Genomic DNA, 23,357 nt, shown 5'->3' on the forward strand with positions numbered 1-23,357 from the left:
CTTCAAGCCTGGTGCCACCAGTAGAACTCTGGGGTTTTTGATCATGGGTTGGTTTACAGCAGCCAGGCCTGCTGTCAGTAGATGGGGCACACCTCACCCAAAAGGGGAGAATGGTTTTATTATGGGAGTTGGCTGGGCCATGGACATTGTCTACCTGGACTTCAGTAAAAGCTCTGACACTGTCCCACAGCATTATTCTCCTTCAGAAACTCCAGGCACAAGGCTTGGATAAGTGCACTCTGCATTGGATTGAAAACTGGCTGGTTATTAGGAAATACTTCTTCACTGAAAGGGTTCTCAAACATTGGAATGGTCTGACCAGGGCAGTGGTGGAGTCACCATCCCTGGGGGTGTTCAAGCAGCCTGTGGACCTGATGCTTAGGGACACGGTTTGATGACGAACTTTCAGTGCTGGGTCAAGGTTTGGACTGGATGGTCTTTGAGGTCTCTTTCAGCCAGATGTTTTCTGTGATTCAGTGGTTTTGCTGGGAGATCAGGCTTCCACTGTCACTCAGATATGGTGTCTGGCTACAGACCTGTGGTGACTACCAGAAGAGTATTCCGTCCTGGATTCTGCAGTTCTTCCTTGTATTCCCGCTGGGACAGCTCCTGCAGCCTTCCTCTCCTGCCACAGCTTCCTGTACCTTGCAAAGGAGATCCTCCCAGGACTGAAAGCCTTTGCTAGGGAACTAACAAACTCTGTGGACCCAAGTAACTTACGATTTTCCTCTGGGTACTAAAGGGAATGCTGCAAATCATTTAATTTTCCTGTGAAGCTGTGAGGGCTCAAAAATAACTTTCTGATGATCCTGCAAGAATGAGAATGATAGAAATGTGACTTCTTTCCTTGCTTGAAAGGGAAGGGAGGTAACTGTTGTAGTGCCCAGGGACAACCACCACATGAGAACTAGTAAGGGAAAGGTGTTCACCAGAACACCTCCTCATTCTATTTATGTACTGTGTATACATACACTTGTCTTGAACTTAATCTTTCTCTATACTCCTTTTATCATGAATGAAAACTACAATTACTGTTAAATGCATAGGTATGTATTTTTGTCAAAGGAGGGTAGTATAATCTTTGTAACTAATGGCATCTAGATCTCTGGAATCATACAGTAATGATAGAGAATGTAGCAGCTCTTACACAACAAATAAGAAGTGAAATCTTACCATGCCAATGGTTAATTTTTGAAGAAAATTAAATATGACTTTTCTTGTCTTTGAAATTATAGCTTCATAATCAGCATCTTGTAAGTAATAAACAGGATTTTTGCTGAGAAAACTGAAATAGCAGCCAGCAAGTTTAAGAATGACTGTATGTGAAATACTGAACAAACATTAACCAAATGGAAGTGAATTGATAATTCATATAATCATACCACTCATCTATTCATATGTCCTAAACAGATATATAGCATAGATGCAAGATATTACTTTTGTAAGAACTAGCAGTTCAAATCAAATTGTTTGTGAAGATTTATCCTTTCAAAAATTATGGAATAGCATTTTTGGTGGAAATCTAAAATTTAGTTTCCCAGTTGCAACTGTACATATTTTCCATACATAAAGCATTTCAAAGAAGAGAAACTAACAGAATTTAAAACTTTTCCTGAAACCTTCCAGAGATTTAAAGAAGATTATGATCACAGACTGGTTTTCAATGGTTCTATGCACTTATGTTAAACATTGTCAGATATTTTCCTGCTCAGCCCCAGACCAAGGACTTTTTCACTCCTTGTGTACTATGCAAGGTTAGTCCAGGATTACTGCAGAGCAGAAGTGCTGATTTTTAGAGCAATATTTAGTCTAGTTCTACTGATGGAATTTAGATTTTCTTGTTTCACTTGGACATTTGCAGCTCTGGAAAAGCATCACTCATGTCAGCTATTTCTGTCCATATGTACCGTAAAAACATTGGAATTATCTTTCAAAGAGGCTAATTAATTTTCTGGCCAGGAAGAACAGAAAGCCAGCAGCGAGATTTTTTGTCTATGGAAAAGCAAAATAAATGAGCATTCAACTGATTCAGAAAGCCAAGTTCTCAATGAACTGAACTGTGCTAGACCAGACAACCATAACATTATGAATCAATTATTACCATTTGCTGTAGATTATCCATACCCTTAGAAAGCTATGAGACATCCATCACATCTAGAATGATAATAATATTTACCATTCCATTCAACTACTTCCTCAGTGGCTGCTTTCCCCTCAAAAAAACCCACCAAACCCCAAAAATCACCCACCCAAAAAGCCCCACATAGAAACACCACCCACCAAAAAAAACCCAAACCAAATGCAAACACACACACACACACACACAAACACACAAAAAAAAAACCACCCAAAAAAAACCCCACCAAACAAACCCAAACCAAACAAACCTCATCAGACTATTCCAAGTTAAAAATCAGTTAGTTTAAGCTTTCCCAGTAGCAGGGGGATGCTTGCTTGGCAACACTGCAGCAGGAAGATGATGCAGCTTATGGTGTGCTCTGTAGCCTACTGGTTGCTTTCATCCACAAAAGAAAAAGCGGCTTCTTGCTGCTTGAAGATAGCAGAGGAAAGAAAAAAGTTCCCTAGAGAAGAACTGAAATCTGAGGTTACAAAATCCCCAGTGTCCAGATTTGAACAAAACCTTACAAGTAATTTAAGTGCACTGCTCTCATGTGACCCACTCTGCATGACAAGGTTGTGTTCTTACTACTCTACAGTCAGACCAGTGTTTTTTAGTAATTCTGACCAATTAGAACTTGTAGCTCTTTTATCAAGTGAAAAGTGAGACAAAATTGTACTATAGTGAAGTGGATAAAGGAAAATGGGACTTGAATCATAACTTTGTATAGTTTTGCACTTTCTGAAGTGAAACCTTCCTCAGCTCTTGGAGAAAAGCGCGCTAACAAAAGAATGTATTCCACAGGTACTCAAAAAGAATTGCAGGTATTTTCACTGAGATGAATTAACTTTCTAGAAAACCATACTTCTCACTAGATTTCCCTTTTACTTTCATGAAATGAAGCATTAAAATGTCCTCTTCTACTTGACTGTGCTCTTCAGCGGTAATGTATTTCACATTCAGACTAAAAAGCTAATGGTTCTCTAAGGGACACTCCTTGCCTTTTCCACTATCTTGTATGAACTATGGTTCCAAACTTGAACATGGCCATTATACACATTGGGATCCTAAAACTGCACTATTGGTATGGGAACTACTATTGTTTCTTTTCTATTTATCATTAATATAAATTTCAATTCTAATTTGTACAACCTAATAACTTTATTGAACAGGAACTATGCATCTGATCTCTGTAACTACAGTACTCCATCAAACAGTTAAATCTTTTTGTTTGATGTGAGCTTATTTATAATGTTGCAAGTGAACTAAGTCTTTATATTAATACTCCAGAGTGTCTTTTCAAAATTAGATCTGCATTATTTCTTTGCTTCTACATAAACAGATCTCATACTGCTAGTATTTAATCAGCAGAATATGTCACCACTTAGGCTCTTCTCCTGTTTTAAGGTCAAGCTCCTTTCTTTCCATTTTGTAAACTCCACTATTGGCAAGGCTCTGAGCAAACAATGTTCTCAATTCCTCCCAGCATTTATCAGGAATTGGAGCGCAATTTGCATGCAAAAAACAATGTTCCAGAAGGCTACATTCAAATTTTAAAATAAGAATTTTGTCTGTTTGAAAAATTCCAGTGTTTATTTTCTTAACATCACATTTGAGCTTTCAGAGGGAAGATAACAGAGCTCAGAAATAACATTAGTCTTCCCATAAATGACATTTACAGAGCACTGACCCTTTAGAGCTAGCTCTGTGGTTTAAGCACACAGATTCTGTGGTGCTCTGCCTATATGTAACAAGGAAAAAAAAATTCTGAGAAGTTTTGGTGTAATCAGCCTAAGCCACTTGAGCATTTAGGATAGGACAATAGTAAATACAAGGACAGTGATGCAGTAAACACATGAAAGTGTTTACCAAAAGTTATGCTAGTGGGAAATCTAGATAAAGCAGCTCTTTATATAAAGCCCTTGAGAAAAATGTCACCCAAAATGACAAGTTGCCTTAGGTACAACAAATGAGGTATATATAGATTAATTCAGCAATAAATAATATTAAAATAGAAATGTTAAAATATATGCTCCATTACAAGGAAAAGAAAATGGAAATAATTTTAATATGCCTTGAGGCTATTTTTTAATGTAACACATGCCCAGGCATGAAGAATTCAATGACGTCTTGATTTAAAGGCCAGAGAAGAAACAGGACTTTAGTCAACAGAAGTTTAAGCCCACAACTGGCAGGAATTTCTGCCATCATCCTTGAGAACTTAGCTAGTCTGGGTTAAAATTCCCGGAGGTATGAATAATGACAATATTACAGCCTAAACCATACATAATCTTCTTGTATCTCTGAGAGCATTTCTCTCTTCAAAAGCAAACATTTTCTGTCACGCTCCAAAACCATACTCACAAGTAAGCTATAAGCCTTAGAACTTTATTACTAGTACATTTTGTCTTCTGTCTTCCACAATAAATGTAAAGGGTTTGTGAAAATATCTGATGACCAGCTACAAAGACTGTGAAACATTGAGCCATTGGATGCGTTACAGAGCTGGCTGAAGAAAAGCTTCAGAGAGCAAGAAATGTGCTGCTTCGCCGTGAAAAATGTGCTACAGTTTACCCATTATTGAGGGGAGAGGAAGACGAGCAAGATTTTCCATGGTACTCACTTCCCAAGATTTAATGCATTTTGTTTTCTGTTTCCGTATCGCTTCAATCAAGTATTACTTAAGCTAAACACTAACTGGGTTTGGGAGACTTCTCTGGGCTTCTTGCAGGCTCCCACCCTTAGAGCAGCATCCAAGTGCTTGGAACAGCTGTCAACTGCCCGAGCCCAAAGCTGCAAACAGAGAGCAGGCTGGCGTCCTCTCTGCATGGGGCCAGCCATCATGGGGACAGTCACTGTGGGCCTGCTCAGACTTGGAAAACTTACAGCTTATGGGAGAAGTACAGGGAGTTCCCTCACACATGAGGCGAGACAGACAATAGTACACAGGGCTTCATTAAATATTTGCAGGCTTTAGACTTTGTTTTACATTTCTGTGTGAACTTCAATTCTCATGAAAAAGAGACTGGCTGGGTGGGAAGGAGGTGGAGCAAAGGCAGGCGTTGGACAAGCTTCTGCGTCCAGCTCCACCAAGGGATCTCCACTGGCCAAACCCATAATGTTCCATGCCCAGGTCTTAGCTGAGAAGAAACTACTTATTAAGCAGGATTATGCCAAACTCTGTGGTGTTTTCTCGATGCAGACAAAGGTCCACTGGGGATTAAGCTGAGCCCACCAAACTCTTCTATTCCTGACTCAGGAGTAAGATTAGAACATCGCTTTTCGAAGGCAGCAGCAGCTGACGTCTCTCTCTCTCTCCCATTTCTAAGCCTTAGTTGCAGATGATATTTTAAGGTTGTTGAAAGTACTGGCTTTTATGACACCAAGAGCTAAGTTTATTATTTTGTGTTTACAGTTTAAGAATAAGACAATAAGATAAATGTAAGTGCATTCATTTCCCATATTAATTCCTATACAGATTCTCTTCCCCTTCCACAGGAATCAGCCAGCCATCACAAACCGAAACTGAATACATTTGATTCCACATTAAGTCTTTGCTCATATTAAATTACTTTCCCCACATCCTTTAAAAAAAAATAAAAAGAGAAGAAAAATTATAGGATGTATTTTGGAATGTCAGAAACACAAGTAAGATGTGACGTGTGAAATATACAGTCCCACATGCCCTTGATGTATTTTATTTGCTTTGTCATAGATCATTCTTAGAAAAGAAAGTCATCAGTAAGCTCACATAACAACAAAGGTGTCTAACAAATTACCTAGGAGGCATCCCCACTTTTCACCCACTGCCTAGACAGGAATGCCATCTTCTGTGCAGACACTGCATTCACTTAAGTGAATTTATGTGGTACGTGTATATAAGGCTGATAGAGAGAAAGCATACATTGCAGATCTGCTTTAATTTATTCCTTTTTAACTTGGGGAATTTAATCCTTACGGGATTTTTTTGTTCACAAACTGAAGTGCTCCTAAATGGTAGTCAAGACTACAACTTCACATGAATCACTCACTTGTCAAAATCAGCTATTTCTCAGATTTTTTTGTTCAAACATATAAAGCTTTAAAAAGGTTGTGGTTGGTGTTTGTTTGTTTTAATTTTTTAAAGGTTTAAAGAATCGAACTCACAACCTGAACATGAAATCCATCCTCCTAAAAATTCCTCCTCTGAAAAGAAGCTAACAAAATCAGAACTAAGTAATTTCAGGTACTACTCAAAACCATACAAGAACTATATGGTAAGTAACAATCCCTGCATCTTTAGTCTTGAGCTGTGTTTGCAAAACCTCCACCTACAAGATCAAAATTGTTCCACTTATTCCATAGCCCCCAAAACAACCTAAATAATGAAAGTTTAATGGTGGCCTCTAGTAAACAATCCATATGGAAGCTACCTAATATTTTTATAGCCACTCTTCCAAGTTTTTCTGTCAACTTCTGACTTTCACCATTTTTCCATTTGAGAAGTAGCTTTCTTCATACTGACACTAGGCAAAATTGGCTGCATACTGAAACTCAATTCAAGCTAACAATGTCAAAAGCACAGAATAATTTCCCTGCAGAAGGTAACTTTTAATTAAGTCACTTTGTAAGCGTCCCTTACAACCTAACAGTACTTGTAACCACAGTTAGGATATATATCACAGACATACAGATGTGTGTGTTATACGCTCACTGTTGCATAGGGTACTGTCTTTTTGTGACAGAAATAAGAGTTGCCACATGAAATAAATGCTAAAAAGAAATACAGCTCTAAGCCAATCATTTAACAAAAAAGGGAAAAGCCAATCTCAGGCTGAAGCCTTTCTCTGGGACTATCTACCATGTTTGCTTTGTGCTGGGAATGAGTCCTAAATGTGACCCTTTAGGACTGTGTCTACCATTCTTTAGATTTATACCTGTGATACTGTGGTCTGATGTTTAGATTTTTATGACAGGCGAAATCCCTCTCCCAAAATATCCTGTCTCTCATTGCTGCTTATTCCTTTCACTGCAGCTAGCTGGTATGCCTGAAACATGTTCTGCAAGATATTTTCCGTATCTATATAGCGAGGATAAATTTCTAGTAAGTGAAAGGCATTATTAAATTTGGTGTGCTTCTTTTTTCAACATGTGGATTGTTGGATATTAACATTTCAGTTATTCATAAGGTTACAACAAGAACAATGTGTTGTGTCTAGGGATAAATTCTGGAGTGACAGAGAAGTGAGTTAGACGTGTAACTGGATGATAAACTTTCAGGAGTGAAAACCCTTCTTCAAGGACAGGTGGTTTGTATTTCTACACTCTTCCTATTGCATTGGTTATTCTAAGAGAAGCTTTTACTTCTGTCTACATATTCTAATTTTATATTTATTTTAAAGATGCACAGACTTTTCCCTATCCTGTTCACAGAGATTTCACTTTGCAATCTAATAATAATACATGCAACGCAATCTAGTCATAATAGTTAGAGAATTTACAAATACACAGCTCCACATCCTAGAAATCCCCCAAATGCGTGAAGTTTTCCTAGAGCACTCCCAATACATGGGTGTCAAAGACCGAAACAACAAAAATTAGTTAAGTGTATTTAAATAAACGCAAAACACTGCAAACGAACAATGCAACCACTCTTGGAGGCAAGATCCTGACGCTGGAGATCTGACTTGCAAGGACTTTTCAGATGAAAAATATTCACTAACGGCAATGAGTATGGAGAGATTTTTATTCCCAATGCAGCAATGAGAGAGTAGCCAAATCATCTGTCATTCATGTTAATTTAATGATGGGACCACGTTCAATTATCCAATATAATATGCAAATGAACTCAGTTGACAGCACATGCTAATTATATTCATTATACTAATTAAATCAAACAATGAAAGGCAATAAAAATGTAATGAAATAGAAGGATTTTTTTAATTAACAGGAACATTTTAATTAGAAACTGTAATCCTATAGTCTGATATAGTATGGTTGGCTTATTGAAAGATTGGATGTTATTTTTATTACGCAGTTTAGTTTTACATCTCTATCCTTAGTATCATGGGACCTGTTTTTGTATGTTAGTAGATTAAATGGTGGCTAAAAAAAAAAAAAGAGAGAGAGAACCAGTTTCCTTGATCATACTCATGCAAAGCAGATGCCTAATAAAGCCGAGCCCCAGCACGGCGTGATTACAGCCGCACGGCTCGTGAAAGGCAGGCTGTCTGGCTCTGTAGTAAACACAAGTTCACGTGCCGATACAAAACAGACAGTGCAGTTTAGGCTTGACTAATGATGTTAAAGCATTTAAAATATTAAAGAAACACTGCTTTTTGAAACTTTCAATTTCACAACTGATTTATGTCTTTAGTGAAAGCAGCTGCCCTGAAAAAAAAGCTTTATGAATGTTAAAACAAAATATGAAAAAAAGTAAAGGAATATTACTAATATATCACATGTGGGCAGAGTCAGCAAAATCATGGTTGTCTTAAAATAAACAGTGCAAGCACTATCAAAACACATAGGAATGCATTCCTCAGGAATCCATTGTCCTCACTGCTCCTCAGCAGAATCACTTGGGCCTGGACCAAAAACCAACAGTAGTGAAAGCTCTAACTGGGACCCCAGCCACTGACTCTGCATGTGTGTAGGACCCACTGTGAGGCCCTCCTCTTATTTGGGGCTCCTGGAAACTGCAGTGAAATATGAATCTTGACACTACACCAGAGGAAAGAACTTGCCTTTTTAGTTTGTTACTCAACTAAATATGAAGACTTTTACAGGTAGGGCAATACAACCAGACAAACCCACATTACATTAACCGATCGGCAGATAATGCTCTTGGACGATTCTTTCTCTGTATGGGTGGAATATTTAGGAAATTGCCCTTTTTTTTAATTTTGACTGCACAGTGGTAATAATTCACCTACTTAAATCACAGTAGTACTACAGAAGGTCAGAACTAAGGCTGACAGGCTGTAAAATTTCCTTTTTAGATAGCTATCTATTCTTCAAACTAGGAAGCTGCAATTTCTGAAATAATTACATTTTTTTCCCCTTTATTGCAGCACACTATTTTGGATATTTCGCTGCTGATGTAAGTAAACAAAGGAAGCACAAAAGGCACACCAAAACCACCAAACAACTATTTGTCCTTTTTCCCTTTTTTTTTTTTAAAGAGAGTTGAAAGGAATTAAAACATAGGAAGACTTGTAATAACGACCACAAATTTAGAGGGGAAAAACGAATTTAAACTGTAAACATTTCAAAACAAATGTGTACTTGACTGCAAGACCAATCTGAATCTGCTTTGAAACACATCAGTTATTGTCTCCTTTAAAATTTGTTCAAATACTACATAAAAAGAGCTCTATGGAAAGCTGTTTTCATAGCTCAAGTCTGGTGTATGTGTTTTTATTACACCATTCTTTCCAGGAGCTCGAGCCTATACTGTTTGAAAGCTTTCACTGGGAGACCAATTTTTTATTTTTAGCAGTACTCTGCTGATGATCAGCAACGAAAGAAAAAAAAAATGGAAGCTCATTACACAATGAAAAACTTAAACCATAACTGAATGAATAGAAGGCACTTCCCTTCTCACAAAAGGCATCCTAGCTTGCCTGGAAGTCACAGCACCTGAAAATAATGACTGTAAACAAGTTGTGCTGCTCTGCCTAAGTAGTAAAAGGAGAAACACTTCCTTTTGCTTAAAAAAACCCATCTATCTTCCCTGCATTTTCCAAGTACCTGAGTGAGGAACACTTCACTTTTTCAATATGTTTTTCTCAAACAAAAGGCACCAACCACCCTCAAATGCTACTTCCTAAGTTAAGAACATAAGTTCTTAGGAATATCAGAAGTTACAAAAAGGTTAAGCATATCATGGTATCTCTTGAAACAGTACCACCAAAGCAAACCACCACAGAAGACTGCTGCTAGTGTATGAAAAGTACTAACATACGGTGGTGGTTTAACCAAAGACCTAAACTTGACTCTCAGAGCCGCAGAAGCTACATTTTTATCTCAAAAATTAACTTGGTCCAGGGATACATTATTGATGGCACATGCCCCCAACCCCAAGTGCACGTGCTGAAGACTCCAAAACACTACAAAATCACCAGCTGGGAAGCATGCCCACACACAAACGCATTTTGCACATACTTAGTCTCTTGACTGCCTGCCGGCAGCCACCATCACCAGCTGCTGCCATGGCATAGTGCCCACTTGCCACCGTCGGACCTTCACCCCAGGGCATGAGCACTAAACAGCAACAGGCATTGCAAACTGCTCTAACTGACATGGCTGGTAGGAAATCCCTCTTCTGCGCTATTCCTGGCACGGTAATAGTTGCAAGTCCTCCATGCAATGAATCACATCTGTTTATACTTGTGTGCCAGAAAAGACATTTTTAAACTGCAGAGAAAAGACAACACTGTCTGCTGGCACTTCTGAATGCCAGCATGAGCCGTTGTGTAGCAGTGGGAATCAGAAAATGGCCTTGGTATCACATGGATTTTCAAAACGACCCTTTTAAGAAGCGTTGCCCGCAGTTAAGCACCAGATCCCATGTGGGATTTGGTTGCACAGGGTAGGAAGGCTGCAGGATCCTCCCTCCAACTGTGCCCAAAGACACAAAAAGATTACTATGGAGTTACATTATATAATTACCTAATACTTCTGACAGCATTGTCAGCTTTAGGATATTCTAATGGTCCAATGATTGTAAGAACATTATCAGACAGCTTTTCTCTAAACCTCTGCTAACAAGTTGTAACGCTTCCTTCTTCTGCTTCTCAGCTTAACTGAGGGCGCTAAGCATCTCATCCTCAACTCCTACCCCGAAAGCTGAACAAAACCAGGAATCAGAGCTTACAGGTATGGAGAGAGAGAAAAGAGAGTAACTTAAAAAATACAGCATGCAACTGAATCACACCAAAGATGGAGGCACCATAACACAGATTCTGCACACCCAGAGCTAGGTTCACATACTTGGAGTCAGTGCCAACTGCCCAATGGACTCTGAGATGCGACATATAAGCTGAGAGATTTTTAAAGATTGGAATACTTGCAATATTTTTGAAGGTTTGAGTCTGGGTTATTTCATAAGTTAGTATGAGATCACAGAGTCTACTGAAATGAGTGGACAACACTGAAGGAAGCTAAAAGGGAATTTCCATTGTTTGTTCATATTGGATTACTATACAAAGATTAAAGCACAAGAGTGGCTTAAACTTAAATGAGCGCTCTGGCTACCAGGGGAATGGCTACATTGGCATCTAACACTAGCCTAGTTGGCTTTAAAAGGGTTTAACTTGGGTACCACAGCCATCTGAACAAGCTGACATGAAGTAAACTCAGAATAAAAATATTGGTTGCTAAGTGTATCTTGGCAGGGAGTAAGGCCAGTTAAAATCGATGCAATGTCAACATTGTTGCCTGCATAAGAACACAGAGCTTGCTTATGGCCGCATAAAATTAATGTTTTTGTGTTAAGATGCAACTTCAACTTCTTGCACATGCATATATTTGTCCTCATAGGAATCCCAAGTGCTTCAAACACGTTAAGGGGATTAGTTTTCTTGAGGGATCCATGACAAAATGTGCCCTTGATAACTTCTGATCCCATTTTCCATGTGCCTTACCTGATTATCGGGGTTGTTTACAGTAAAATAGCCCACACAAATAATGACTTCGTGCAGCAATCCTTCATAGGTATGCTGGGAACAATACCACAGCAAGGAGCTGATAATATGCCGGAACGCAAGGGATAGTCCTTCAGCACCCAAAATAGACTGAAAAAAAGGCCAAGAAACAGAAATTACAGTCCAGCAGCATGCACCAGAAATTGTGTGGATACATACACATCAATTGCATCCCCCTTTCAATTTTTATTTATTTTTTAACAACATATAAACTAAGTTCTTTGTCGCAGTGCCTTTGGTGGAGGACATCAGCTTCCTTCTTTCAGTAACTTACCAACTGGAGTACACATTAAAAGCCACAACAAGAATAAATTCCAATTTAAACGGACACAGGAAAAAATGGATTCTGCTTAGCTGACGTTCAGGATAGCATTAGGTTGACCATTTCATTTGCCATACATTACATGTTCCAGGAAAACTTAATGCTAATAATATTTCTTAGGAATAAGCAAAAGAAACCAAACCATTTCTGCAAAAGAGCAAAATGCATTTCTCATTAATAACTCATGCTCTGAATGGAATACAAAGATTAATAACAAATAATGACTTTTCAAACAGTAAAAAAATAGTTAGAAACAGCCAAAAGGAGAGAACATTCAGCTGCAAAGCTTCTTGGGATGCTTTTTAAAAGTAGGCAAATTGCTGTAACGTGGAGATTGAGAATTAGATTTTATCTGCGCAGCCTACAGCCTCTATTTAATAAACATGTCAAACAGACAGAACGACACAAGGTCAAAGGGGAGAACTAAAGCACAAGGAATGAGCATGACAGTCTACTAACTGATGAAACAGCAGTGCAGGCCTGTGAGAAAATCTCTTTCATTTGAGAGTTTTCTTGGTTTTATACCTTGTAGCCTGTCTAACGTATATATACATAAATCCCAGTCTGTAGTACAATTTAGTTTTAGCGTACTCCAGATCTACCCAGCACAAGTAGAACCCTTGGCAATTAAACCAGACTTTGTTGTGGATACTTTCTATCCTGAACCTCAAGTACTGTGCTAAGTGTGTGTATTTTCAAAATGCAATGCACAATACAGCCACCATTTACTGCTTTACATCCTGTAAATGCCATGTTCTCGGGTCCACTCATTTAATTAGTGCTGTCCACGCATGCTGTGACCTAGCACCCTGGGTTTAACCTTCCCTGATAACAATAGGTCAAAGGGCACTTGAGTTTGTGTATAAAAGTTAAACTAATTTTTCAAGGAAACTATGCTTCCTTTTTAGCCAGAATTAATATCAGCTCAGGACCCTGTGTTGTTTCTCACTACCATCTTTCAATTGTTTAGACTGTCAAATTAAATGAAATATATACCCATGAGACATCTGTGCTAATACAAACTCTAGAATACCAGACCTCTTCTGTTAATAAAAAAACCCTATTCTCTAGTCCTAGTATTACATGATAAAACTATTCCTCAGAGAGAATAATCAGGCAGTGCATAAACTATGCTGCTTTCCCACTGCTGCCTGCTAGAGTACACGAGGTCAGAATGGACAGCAAGCTGCCTCTGGTGTACCTTGAGATTTTTAACATTACAGAAACAAATCACATGAATGCACTGAATGGGACTGCTGCTGAGACTACTCAAGTGTGTCTGTCCATCACAAACAATATTATGCCTACAATTCAGCAAGACAGCTAAGTGGGTGCCTCCTGAGCAGAGCCCTGCATCAATGACCTGAATGAAGTACATTCACACCAGTTAGCTTTCTGCCACCCTTTGGGCAATAATTACTACCTTGCAATGTTTTATGTCGAACACACTAATGCAGACCATGGGATCTGGGAATGGATATTGGTGGTTTATTATAAATGCTCAGATAAAATGATAGTTGGTAGAAGGATAAATACAGACAGCATAAGAAGCAGCGTATATTTTAAAAATTGATAGTGGTTTCCTGAGTTATCAGGGAGCAACCCTTCAGCCAGTGGGATTTGCTACAGCTCCCCTACAAGCTGGAACTGTCCCAGTTCGAGTTTCACTCTCTGGTATGTATACCTGTAATATTTACAGCATCAAACATCCAGTTTCAAAGCAAGAGGTAGTGACCAAGCTGAGTTAGAGAACTACACCAATACAACTTGATTTACAGAAAGAAATGGGAGTTAATGGTGTATGTAAAAGTTGTTTTACATGAAGCTCCAATAAATACAGTGTTTCTGTGCCTTGTAAACAAATCCTGACTGGACTGAATCCTGCAACTGAACTATAGAGATGCATAGATATATTGCTACATGCAAATTGCAATTGGAGAAACTAAATGTACTAAAAAAATCAAAATCAAGAAATATGAACTGAAGAAGACTTCTATCTTATACTTCATTCTCTACTCATGCAAAGTTTAACGCATTTCAGATGGAGTGTGGTAAAACATATACAAATTATATATTAAATGAAGCAGAAACCTATTCTGACAAGTTGTGAAAGCTGCTAAATAAGATTTGCAAAGCAATGTTTTTTGACAGGTGGTTTTTATTAACAACACAACAGCTTTTGTCAATTTATCTGAGAAATATACTAGTATTTGCATTTCCATTGTATGGTAAAATGATTAATTTACACTAGAAACCTGTTCACAGAAGGTGGTGAGAAAAGAACTACCTTCTCAAGACTCGAAATGTGATCTTTTGGGTTGGTTTTGTTTTGTAAATAAAAATCATGAAATGTTAAATTTCCAATTTTTGGTCAATAAAATTTTATTTGGATTAAAAAAATGCTTTCAAGTGATTTCCAGTGTCAGTTTTATAATCTTAAAGCAAGTGACTGCTGAAGGCAGTGACAAACAGAAATCGTAGTTATAAGCAAGTCCTTTCACTTTAGAAAAACTTCTTTCATGCTTCAGAGGAAGATTTTTTTTTTACATTTTGGGGGCTTATTAAATATAAAAAGCACTACAGCAAAAGTGAGGGGTTTTGAATAGTAGTAGTAATGGATTTGATTCAGCATTTCAGGTATTCTGTATTACCACTTTTGGGTTAAATCTGCAAGCAACAGCTGTAAGTTGGAAATAACAACCGCTCTCCATTTTATGCACAAAGAAAACCTAAACATTTAATTGTGAAAGTCCCTTCAATAATTAAGCTCTTAAAGACAAAATGTAGTGCAATAATTAACATTTCCATGCTAAGCAAAAGTTTGAAAAACATCTGTTACCTGAAAGGCAGGCAGATCAAGAACAGCAAAACTATTGAAGAAACGTAAACTCTGAATGGCAACCTGGATTGTGTTTGCTGCATAGCTGTCTTTAGGACTTGCTGTGTTTGGATCTGAAATTGTCCCGTGGAAAAGCACACAGTACAGCATATGCAAGACTCCAACCAGATCCGTAGACTGAAGAACTGCTGTTAGTCCTGTGGGATCCTGACGTGTATTGTCAAATATGTTCCAAGATCTGTCAAAGAAACATTAAGCCATCTGAGGAGGAGATGAGCATAAAAAAACCTGATGTCTAACATGTCAAGAAACCACAGCATTTCCAGAAAATACTTTCAATACTCTGGGCACTGTCACACCCTCTCTTTAACTGCAGTGCAGCTGTAGCTTTAAGTATCTTTCTCCACATACTGATGTCTTTGCTCCCAAAATTGGTTTATGAAACCAGTACGCGATCAGAAATGCAACAACTTGAAAGTCAGAAGCCTTGGGGCACTTTAGGGGCTCCATGCAAGCTCTTTCTCAGGTCAGTAGCCTACACCCATCTTTCCTTGCAATAGCAGCCAGGAGAACTGGGAGAACTCCTTGGAGCCTCTCAGTGCCTCAGTGACAGGCTGCAGGCATTGAAACTGCCTACCTAAGTAGCAAAGTCAGTCACTAGGACCAGATGATCTTAATCAAGTAGCTCTGCAGGAATTTAAGAATGAAGTGGTTGAGCAGTTAACAAAACACACTACGTCTTATTTCAGTCAGATGTTGTTATGTGAGAGAGTGTGGTATCAAAACATGAGTACAAAAGGCTCGAGACAAACCAGCACAGCTTATGCAACTGGAAAGTAGGCTTCTTTGCTATCTTTTGGATATGCACACAAAATACAGGAGGGTTTTTGACTCTCTAGGATATTAGGACAGGCAGGCAAACAACTCAGGATGCCCTTGCCATTCTCACACCCAAACTTTCAAAAGCCCTTACCAGAATTCCTCTGTGATTTGTACTGTTCATATTTTTTCACATTATTAATTATCCAGAATATGATGCAGGACAATCACTGCTAAGGAAGACTAACACTGTCCCTACTCTGGAGGTTAAACAAGGTGTGGAAGGCAGGCACATACAAAGGAAATCACAAATGTAATTCCACAACTTCTTTGTACTCTGAGTTCTAATTCAAAACCCTTCACGTTGCTCACATGAATTTCATTACAGAAATACACTTAGTCCATGGCAATCAAAGAAAACACTGAAATATTAAGACAGGGAGAGCAGTAATATTGAACTTATACTACATCGACATCTGGTCTGTACCTCATCTCCTACATTTCAGTCTTAAAAAACCCAACAACTTCCCTCCCCTCAAAAGCCCCCAAACTAAACCAAACACCCAGAAAAAAAAGTTTAAGTATCAAAAGAAATGATAAAGATTGAGTTTATGTATTATTCTTTTCTATAATTAAAGGAAAATATGGCAAGTGATATGAGAAAATGTTATAGAAGGACAAATCAGATGAAGGTAAAAGCAAAGGAAATGGGAAAGCAGTGGAAACAAGAACCACTTTCTAAAACAATGTCTAAGTCTGAAGATGTCAGTTTAGCACAAGAAAGACTGGACACTCAAAGGGCTGAGAATATCCCTGCTGCCTAGAATCAGTAATGAGCTCTTCCTTGACTAGAATAGCTCTAAAAGATCTGTTCAGAACCTGCATCAGCAGCACTGGGCACTGTTCTGTTACACACATTGGTCTGCTCAAGTGAGGGTCCCAACACAGATCATGGGTAAGCTGACTAATCCTGCTTTTTATGGGGCAAATGCTTTTCTTTGATCACAGAATGATAGGGGTTGGATGGAGCAATTAAAGCACAAAACCAGTGGCTACTTGGTTGTGGGGAACATCATCTTGTTCTGTCATTTTCACTTCTCTTAATGAAGCAAAAAAGGCAGGTAAGAAAGCACCACCTCACACAAACCCCATGTCTATGAAGGAGAATTTCTATTTGTAACAGCACAGCATTACTACCTTGGATCAAAAGAAACAGAGAAAAAGGCAGAGCAGCGTAACAAAACTGCATTCTCAACGTCCCAGAGAAGTCGCTGATACTGGGCCAACTTCACATACAGCTTAAATATTTTAGAAGGGGGAACAACAGTTAGATGAAACATCATCTTTGCAGTTACAATAGCAAACTTGACAGCCAGTGTCTATGCATTTTCTCATGAATATAATTCGTCTGTAAGGCAGCATGAGTGAGCACTAAAAACATGAGCCATGCCTGGTTGCTTTATACAGCATGGCTGATAACCAGGCTTGACATCACAGACCCCTGTTGTGCCTCTGAGCAGGGACTGCTTAGCAGTTGGGTGGGGACTGCACATGCACAGCCACTGTGAGGAGGCTGCCATGCTACAGATTTAGGAGGCTTAGGAAGATTATTTTAGCACTCAGGCTCTGAAAGCCTTTGAGGGGTCTTTTCACAGCCCTGGGCCCAGGTGAATACAACAGGGCAGTGCTTGGGCAGTAAGGAAGAGCTCCTTACTGACTCTAGTCAGCAGGGATATTCTCAGCCCTTTGAGTGTCCAGTCTTTCCTGTACCAAACTGACACCTTCAGGGTTTTAGAAAGTAGTTCTTGTTTCCACTGTTTCCCATTTCCTTTGCTTTTAGTTGTTATAAAAGGGAAAGATACCAACTTCATTAGCACCCATCCGCTTCCATCACTGTCTGCTCACTTCTTTATGTTTAGAAAGCAGTTGCTCAGACGACTTCTGCTTTTTATCAGTTAGATCATGTGTAAGGAATCACCTTATCTGAAATGAACACTTATGGTACCATTTCCTTCCAAGGTATTTCTATTTACAGTCTGTGAATATTTGGTACTATAGAAAAAGCTGTTAAGTGCAACAATCTCTGCTGTGACCCCTGGGACCAATGTTCCAGTCCTACTCCATGCATGTGATGTACAAAAAAACAGACAAGGCTGCAAAATTACCACACAAAACTTTCAGAGAAGCAATCAGATGTCTAGGTAAGGCACAGTAAGAACAAAAGCAACGTAGCTGTGCCTATTTTCCAGTACCTGTGCTGCTACACAAGTGACTCCAGTGTTACCACCAGACTTCTATTACAAGTTACTGGTCAGCCTCTCATAGAAAGCCAGCTGGAGACAAACACATCTGAGTTTATGGTATAGCTTCCAAAAATAGTTTGTTTACAGCATACTGTGGTAGCCAACAGTACTACTAGCAATCCTTAAAGAAACTGTGCCACAAACCAGCCATGACAGTGCTCCTGAAGGCCACCAGAGTAAGTTTCTCTCAAAATACACATAATAGCATGCCACAAACTGAAGTAAATTAAAAAGACCATTAAAATTAGGATTTGATGCCACTTACCTGATGCAAAAGACAACCCACTACCATTCCTCTGGTGGTTTGTAACACTCAATGACCCTAACATTTACTCTGTGAAGAATAAAAAAAGTGGAAGGAATAGTAGAGCTCTAAGTGTGTTTTGGGCAGGGCTATGCTGCACAATTTATGGCATTACTTTCCCTTTCCTACACCTGCAATCCGTGCCCAAAATCTTCATTTTGAAGCTCTGTGGTCTTTAAGTGAGTGTGTTTGAATGGAGTCAGGAGAGACACTTCCTGAACTATCACCTGGCCATGCCAGCTGTGCCTTTATGCAGATTCCTGCTGCATAGTTTCAAGTTGTGTCAGCACATAAAGCAGGCTGGAGATGAGCAACAAACCCGGACGGCTGCGAAAGACCAATTTCACCAAAGGTTAGAGTTAGCTTGCTTTCAACTTTCACTCTGACATTACTTTTAAACAGTTCCATATGAAAAAGCTTACACTGCTGGATGAAATCCTTCTACCATTTTGTGCTGCTCTGGAACAGTGAATGAATCAAAATATACATTAAAAAGTCAGTTGCAAAATAACTCAAAATGCAAGCAGTATTTTTTTCACCAAGAAGACTGGGAATTTTAAAGTTGTACCACAGGACAAAGCTGGTAAAAAAAACCCAGAAAAATCTCTGGGTTTGGTGGATTGAAAGAACTGTTAGAAACGTTTAGTTTTGATGTTGCCTGTATTACAGTTAATGTGTATATGAACAGGCCGCCGACTCCTGTTGGGCTTAACTGTCAGTTGCAATCACTTTAAGCCTAAACGTTTACAACAAAAGGTAAAAGACATTATTCATACTGGCTCTAAAAAACAGAAAAAATATGTAAGAGATATTGGAAAACAAAGTATGAGCTTCTGCAGATGCAGGGTGATTTTGGTCACATCCACACAAAAGTGTATTTCATACATTTAGCATATTTGTAGTCCAGCTCAAAGGCAAGCCCAGTGAAAATCCACTGCTATTGGGACACGATCTGAAGTGAAAACCCACACAAGCCCTAATACAATGTCAATTTCATACAAGAAAACTAGAGCTTACATAACTAGAGTTAAAGAGAGGAGATTCCTGCAGACATACCTCCTTTTAATGCTCATATTTAAAGAAATTCACTCCCTGTTTTTGTAACAGATGTGAAATAATAAGCATGGACAAAACTCCTTCAATTAATCACTGAATGGAACCAAGACTTACCAGATTTCTTTCACTGGCTTATATAGCAGGGAAAACAGATAGGCTTTCAAACCTTACCAGGTCTCTATATTTAACACAGAAGACCAAGCAAATATTTATATTATGGTCAAACAACCTGCAGGATCTTAAAAAGAAAAGTTTAATGAAATGCAGGGAATTTTCATTATGGGTTTCCGTGATGATTTTCAGTTTCTGCCATCAAGGAGCCTCAGGAATTGGTATAGGGTTTATGACTCACAAAAAGGGTTTATGAATTTAAAAATGTGGATATATCCACAGCAGGAAAGAAAGATACTAAACAGTGGTACTTCATTGCTTAAAATATACCACTATTTATTAAAAACAGGAATTCAATACAGCTTGATGAGAAACAGCATACTCTGCTGAACAAGTATAAAACTACTATTTCTCCAAGCTTCAATATGAGCAAACTGTTTATATCTGAAAATATATTGTTTTAACAACTGACTGGGCTAACAAGCAGACAAGCCTCTCTAAGGGTATACAGTATAATGTTTGTATATTTGAAATATATACTCCTGATTAAAAACACAGAGCCAAATGGAAACATGAGTTTTCAAAAGGCTTAGAATATAATCTGTGGGTTGGTTGTCTTTTTATTATTCTTAAGATCTAAAAGTCATCATCTGTACTTTTGCTTCTAAAGCACTTTATTTTGAAAGAGATGCCAAAATAAAGAGGCAAAATAGTAATAATAAAAGAAGTATTTAGCACCTGTCAGACCCTGTTAGAGTTCACGCCGTCAAGCTAGGAATCACAGTACTGTGTTGAAGCAATGATCAGAAACCTTTGAGCAGTTTGAAGAACAAGTTTCAGTAAGTTTACAGTACTTGCTGGATCTGCTGTCCCTGCAAGCAGTGGGAAGCACAAGCAGTGCTCAGGCAGACTTGCGTCTGACTCTCCATCCAGCAGCCAAAACAGACATTATCTTAATTGCTGTAATAAAACGAGAACAGACCAGCCTACTTCCTTGTGTATCTGTGACACGACAGTCACTCTTTTCCCGGATCAAATCCTGTGTATTTGCAGCTTTTGGCCACTGCAGCTGGTAATCCACAACTTCATTAGTTGTTGACACAGATTTATATGTGTTCCACCAGTGTTCTGAGATAACATGTAACAGCAACAACTTAGCTACTATACTGCTATGACATTCTATTTTCCTGGATTAATGAGGGAGCTTGCAGACATTTCTTGGATCAAGACAACAGCAAAATTTGGAAAAAGAATCTACATAATTTGAGAAGCTACATAATTTGAGACTATTATTTGCAATGTTCTTATGCCCAACTCATTTCCTCCTTGTGTCAATGTTATTGCTACTCCACCATACTGCTGCAATGAAGAACATTATTCCTTAGTGATTAACCCTTATGCTACTCCACTGCTGAGTTTCCTCCTGCTCTGTGCATTAACTCTGTGGTGCGCATCAATTTCTTCATTCATACTAATGGACAAAACTGAAATAAGGCACTAAGAAGAGTGCTCCATAAAGCTACAACTTCTTGGATGGATATCTTAGTTCCAGAGATGTACAGGGATATAGATTTGATGAACTATCAGCACAGGAAAAGACAGGACTGTAAGCAAGTCCTTGATATGCTGATGAGGGACTTGTCATGTATTTTCTTACTGAGTTTTCACTTCCACTTTTAAGAAGGGTGATCTGAGGCAGCACGGTGCTGTTTTTATTAATGCTCCTTGCGTTCCATGCCTGCTCATTGTTTTCTGTTTGTGGTCACAAGCCAAGCATGCTCCGTGTGTATTCTGGACTCAAGGGCCCAAAATAGGCTTTATACCTCTCATAGTTACAAAAATAAACTGTGGAAAACAAGGCCATCGTCCTGAATGTTGCTACTGGACATCTGGAACTGGGTGCAAATTGCAAAGCAGATTTGTATGGCTATATGAACCACTATTATGCTGTAAAAAGTCTATTTAATAGTTTGCTTTCTTTCAGATTAACAAAAATGTCTCTGTTTTAAATTACTGTTACTCCTAACCGTGAGCAAAAATCAATTAAGCATCTAAGAATCAAACAAGTCAGGTTCATCTTTTGCTGCTTAGCAAGCAGCAGTAGTTTAATATTGAGACATGCTGCATTTCATGATTTTCTGTTACATGAAATAAGGAACAGTATCCTATTCGCAGCTCTCAGAAACACATCTTTTAACTCACCAGGGAGAAAGCTTCTCTCACCTCCATTGCGAGCAATGGATGCAACAGAGCGTAAGAAAAATAGGACTTTCAACCGGAGGTTTCAAGCAACCCTCACTGATTCTGTGTAACAGATCAGGGTATAAAAATTATCAAAACAAGGTTCACATGGGGTTACAAGTTATTAATATTTTCAACAAATGGTCTTTTATACGTATTACACAGTGTTTGGAAAATGTGCTATTACATCCACAGCTAAGTTTCAATTAAAAGAATCAATCTAGCATTTATTAGCCAGTACCAAAAATGATAGATCAATATCCAAGCTAAATCTTTTTAAAGATCCTGACCATTAATGAAAAGAAAATCCCTCTCTTGTTGTAAGATATGTTTCTAACATATGTTCAGAATGGATTCTCTCATTTCAATAACTTTTTATGATGTTAAAATTGAGAATCCTCCAATTTATGTTTCTACATTAGCAAGAGTTTCCTTTATGATACCTAATCCCATGATTTTGGATGTCTTTCTCCAGGTTCTTCATGCAAGTAAGAAAAATATCTTAGTTTATGTCTTAAAATTTTACAGTCTACATTATATCAGCCAGAGACCTCATTTAATACTTAATGCTGAGAAATATATGACACAATTCAAGGCTATTCTCTAATAACAATTATTGTTCTGAAGTTTTGCCTGATGTAGAGGCATATTCAGGCTGTACTTGACTGAGATCTCTTTCTTGCCTATATAAGTGTTTTCCATGAAGTAACTGAGCACCTCTCCTATGAGGACAGACTGAAGGAGTTGGGGCTGTTCAGTCTGGAGAAGAGAAGGCTCCGAGGTGACCTCATTGTGGCCTTCCAGGATCTGAAGAGGGCCTACAAGAAGGCTGGGGAGGGACTTCTCAGGATATCAGGTAGTGATAGGACTAGGGGGAATGGAATGAAGATGGAGGTGGGGACATTCAGGCTGGAGGTGAGGAGAAAGCTCTTCACCATGAGAGTGATGAAGCCCTGGAATGGGTTGTCCAAGGAGGTGGTTGGGGCCCCATCCCTGGAGGTGTTTAAGCCCGGGCTGGATGAGGCTCTGGCCAGGCTGATCTAGTGTGGGGTGTCCCTGCCTATGGCAGGGGGGTTGGAACTAGATGATCCTTGTGGTCCCTTCCAATCCTGACTGATGCTATAATACTATGATACTATAAATGAACACTGGTGGTCAATTCAGAGCTTGGTTTAGAAACATTCTGCTAAATTTGAGCAATGCTAAATTCTGCTAAACTAGAAGATGTTCCTGTAAGGAAAACAGAGAAGTCTAGATTGATAGCCCTTTCTACATCAGAGCTCCAGGAACGGCCTAACATACTTTGTACCCACAAGACAGGATCTCTTAATTGTTAAGAATTTGAGTCAGAGCATTTAATGTCTGCCCATCTGGGGATACTGCAGATTCCAGTTGCAGTAAAGCTCCTACACCAGCCTGGTGGGGTCTGAAAGCCAGGCAGGAGGATCCCACAGCACCTGACCATTCGTAGCTCAAGAAGGGATGGTTGGAGAGGCGTGAGGTGGTCCTGATGTGCTAGCCACACAGCCTCTACTGTTGTATCAGCTTCCCATCATG

At 38.8% G+C, this 23,357-nt stretch overlaps 1 protein-coding gene across 3 annotated transcripts in view; it reads right to left on the minus strand.

Annotated features, from left to right (window-relative positions):
• The window catches only part of SCAPER (S-phase cyclin A associated protein in the ER), a 150,494-nt gene that overhangs the window by 9,651 nt on the left and 117,486 nt on the right, over positions 1-23,357 (minus strand). For all 3 annotated transcript variants that reach the window (XM_068144135.1, XM_068144134.1, XM_068144133.1), the window contains exons 28-29: positions 14,967-15,204; positions 11,746-11,895 (exon numbers count right to left, since the gene is read on the minus strand). In XM_068144135.1, the coding sequence (XP_068000236.1) occupies positions 11,746-11,895; positions 14,967-15,204 (388 nt within the window). The remainder of the gene's footprint in view (positions 1-11,745; positions 11,896-14,966; positions 15,205-23,357) is intronic.

The sequence above is a fragment of the Melanerpes formicivorus genome, unplaced genomic scaffold (genome assembly GCF_026170545.1).
Source record: "Melanerpes formicivorus ecotype bairdi unplaced genomic scaffold, bMelFor1.0.p_v2 SCAF_10, whole genome shotgun sequence".
Lineage (NCBI taxonomy): Eukaryota > Metazoa > Chordata > Aves > Piciformes > Picidae > Melanerpes > Melanerpes formicivorus.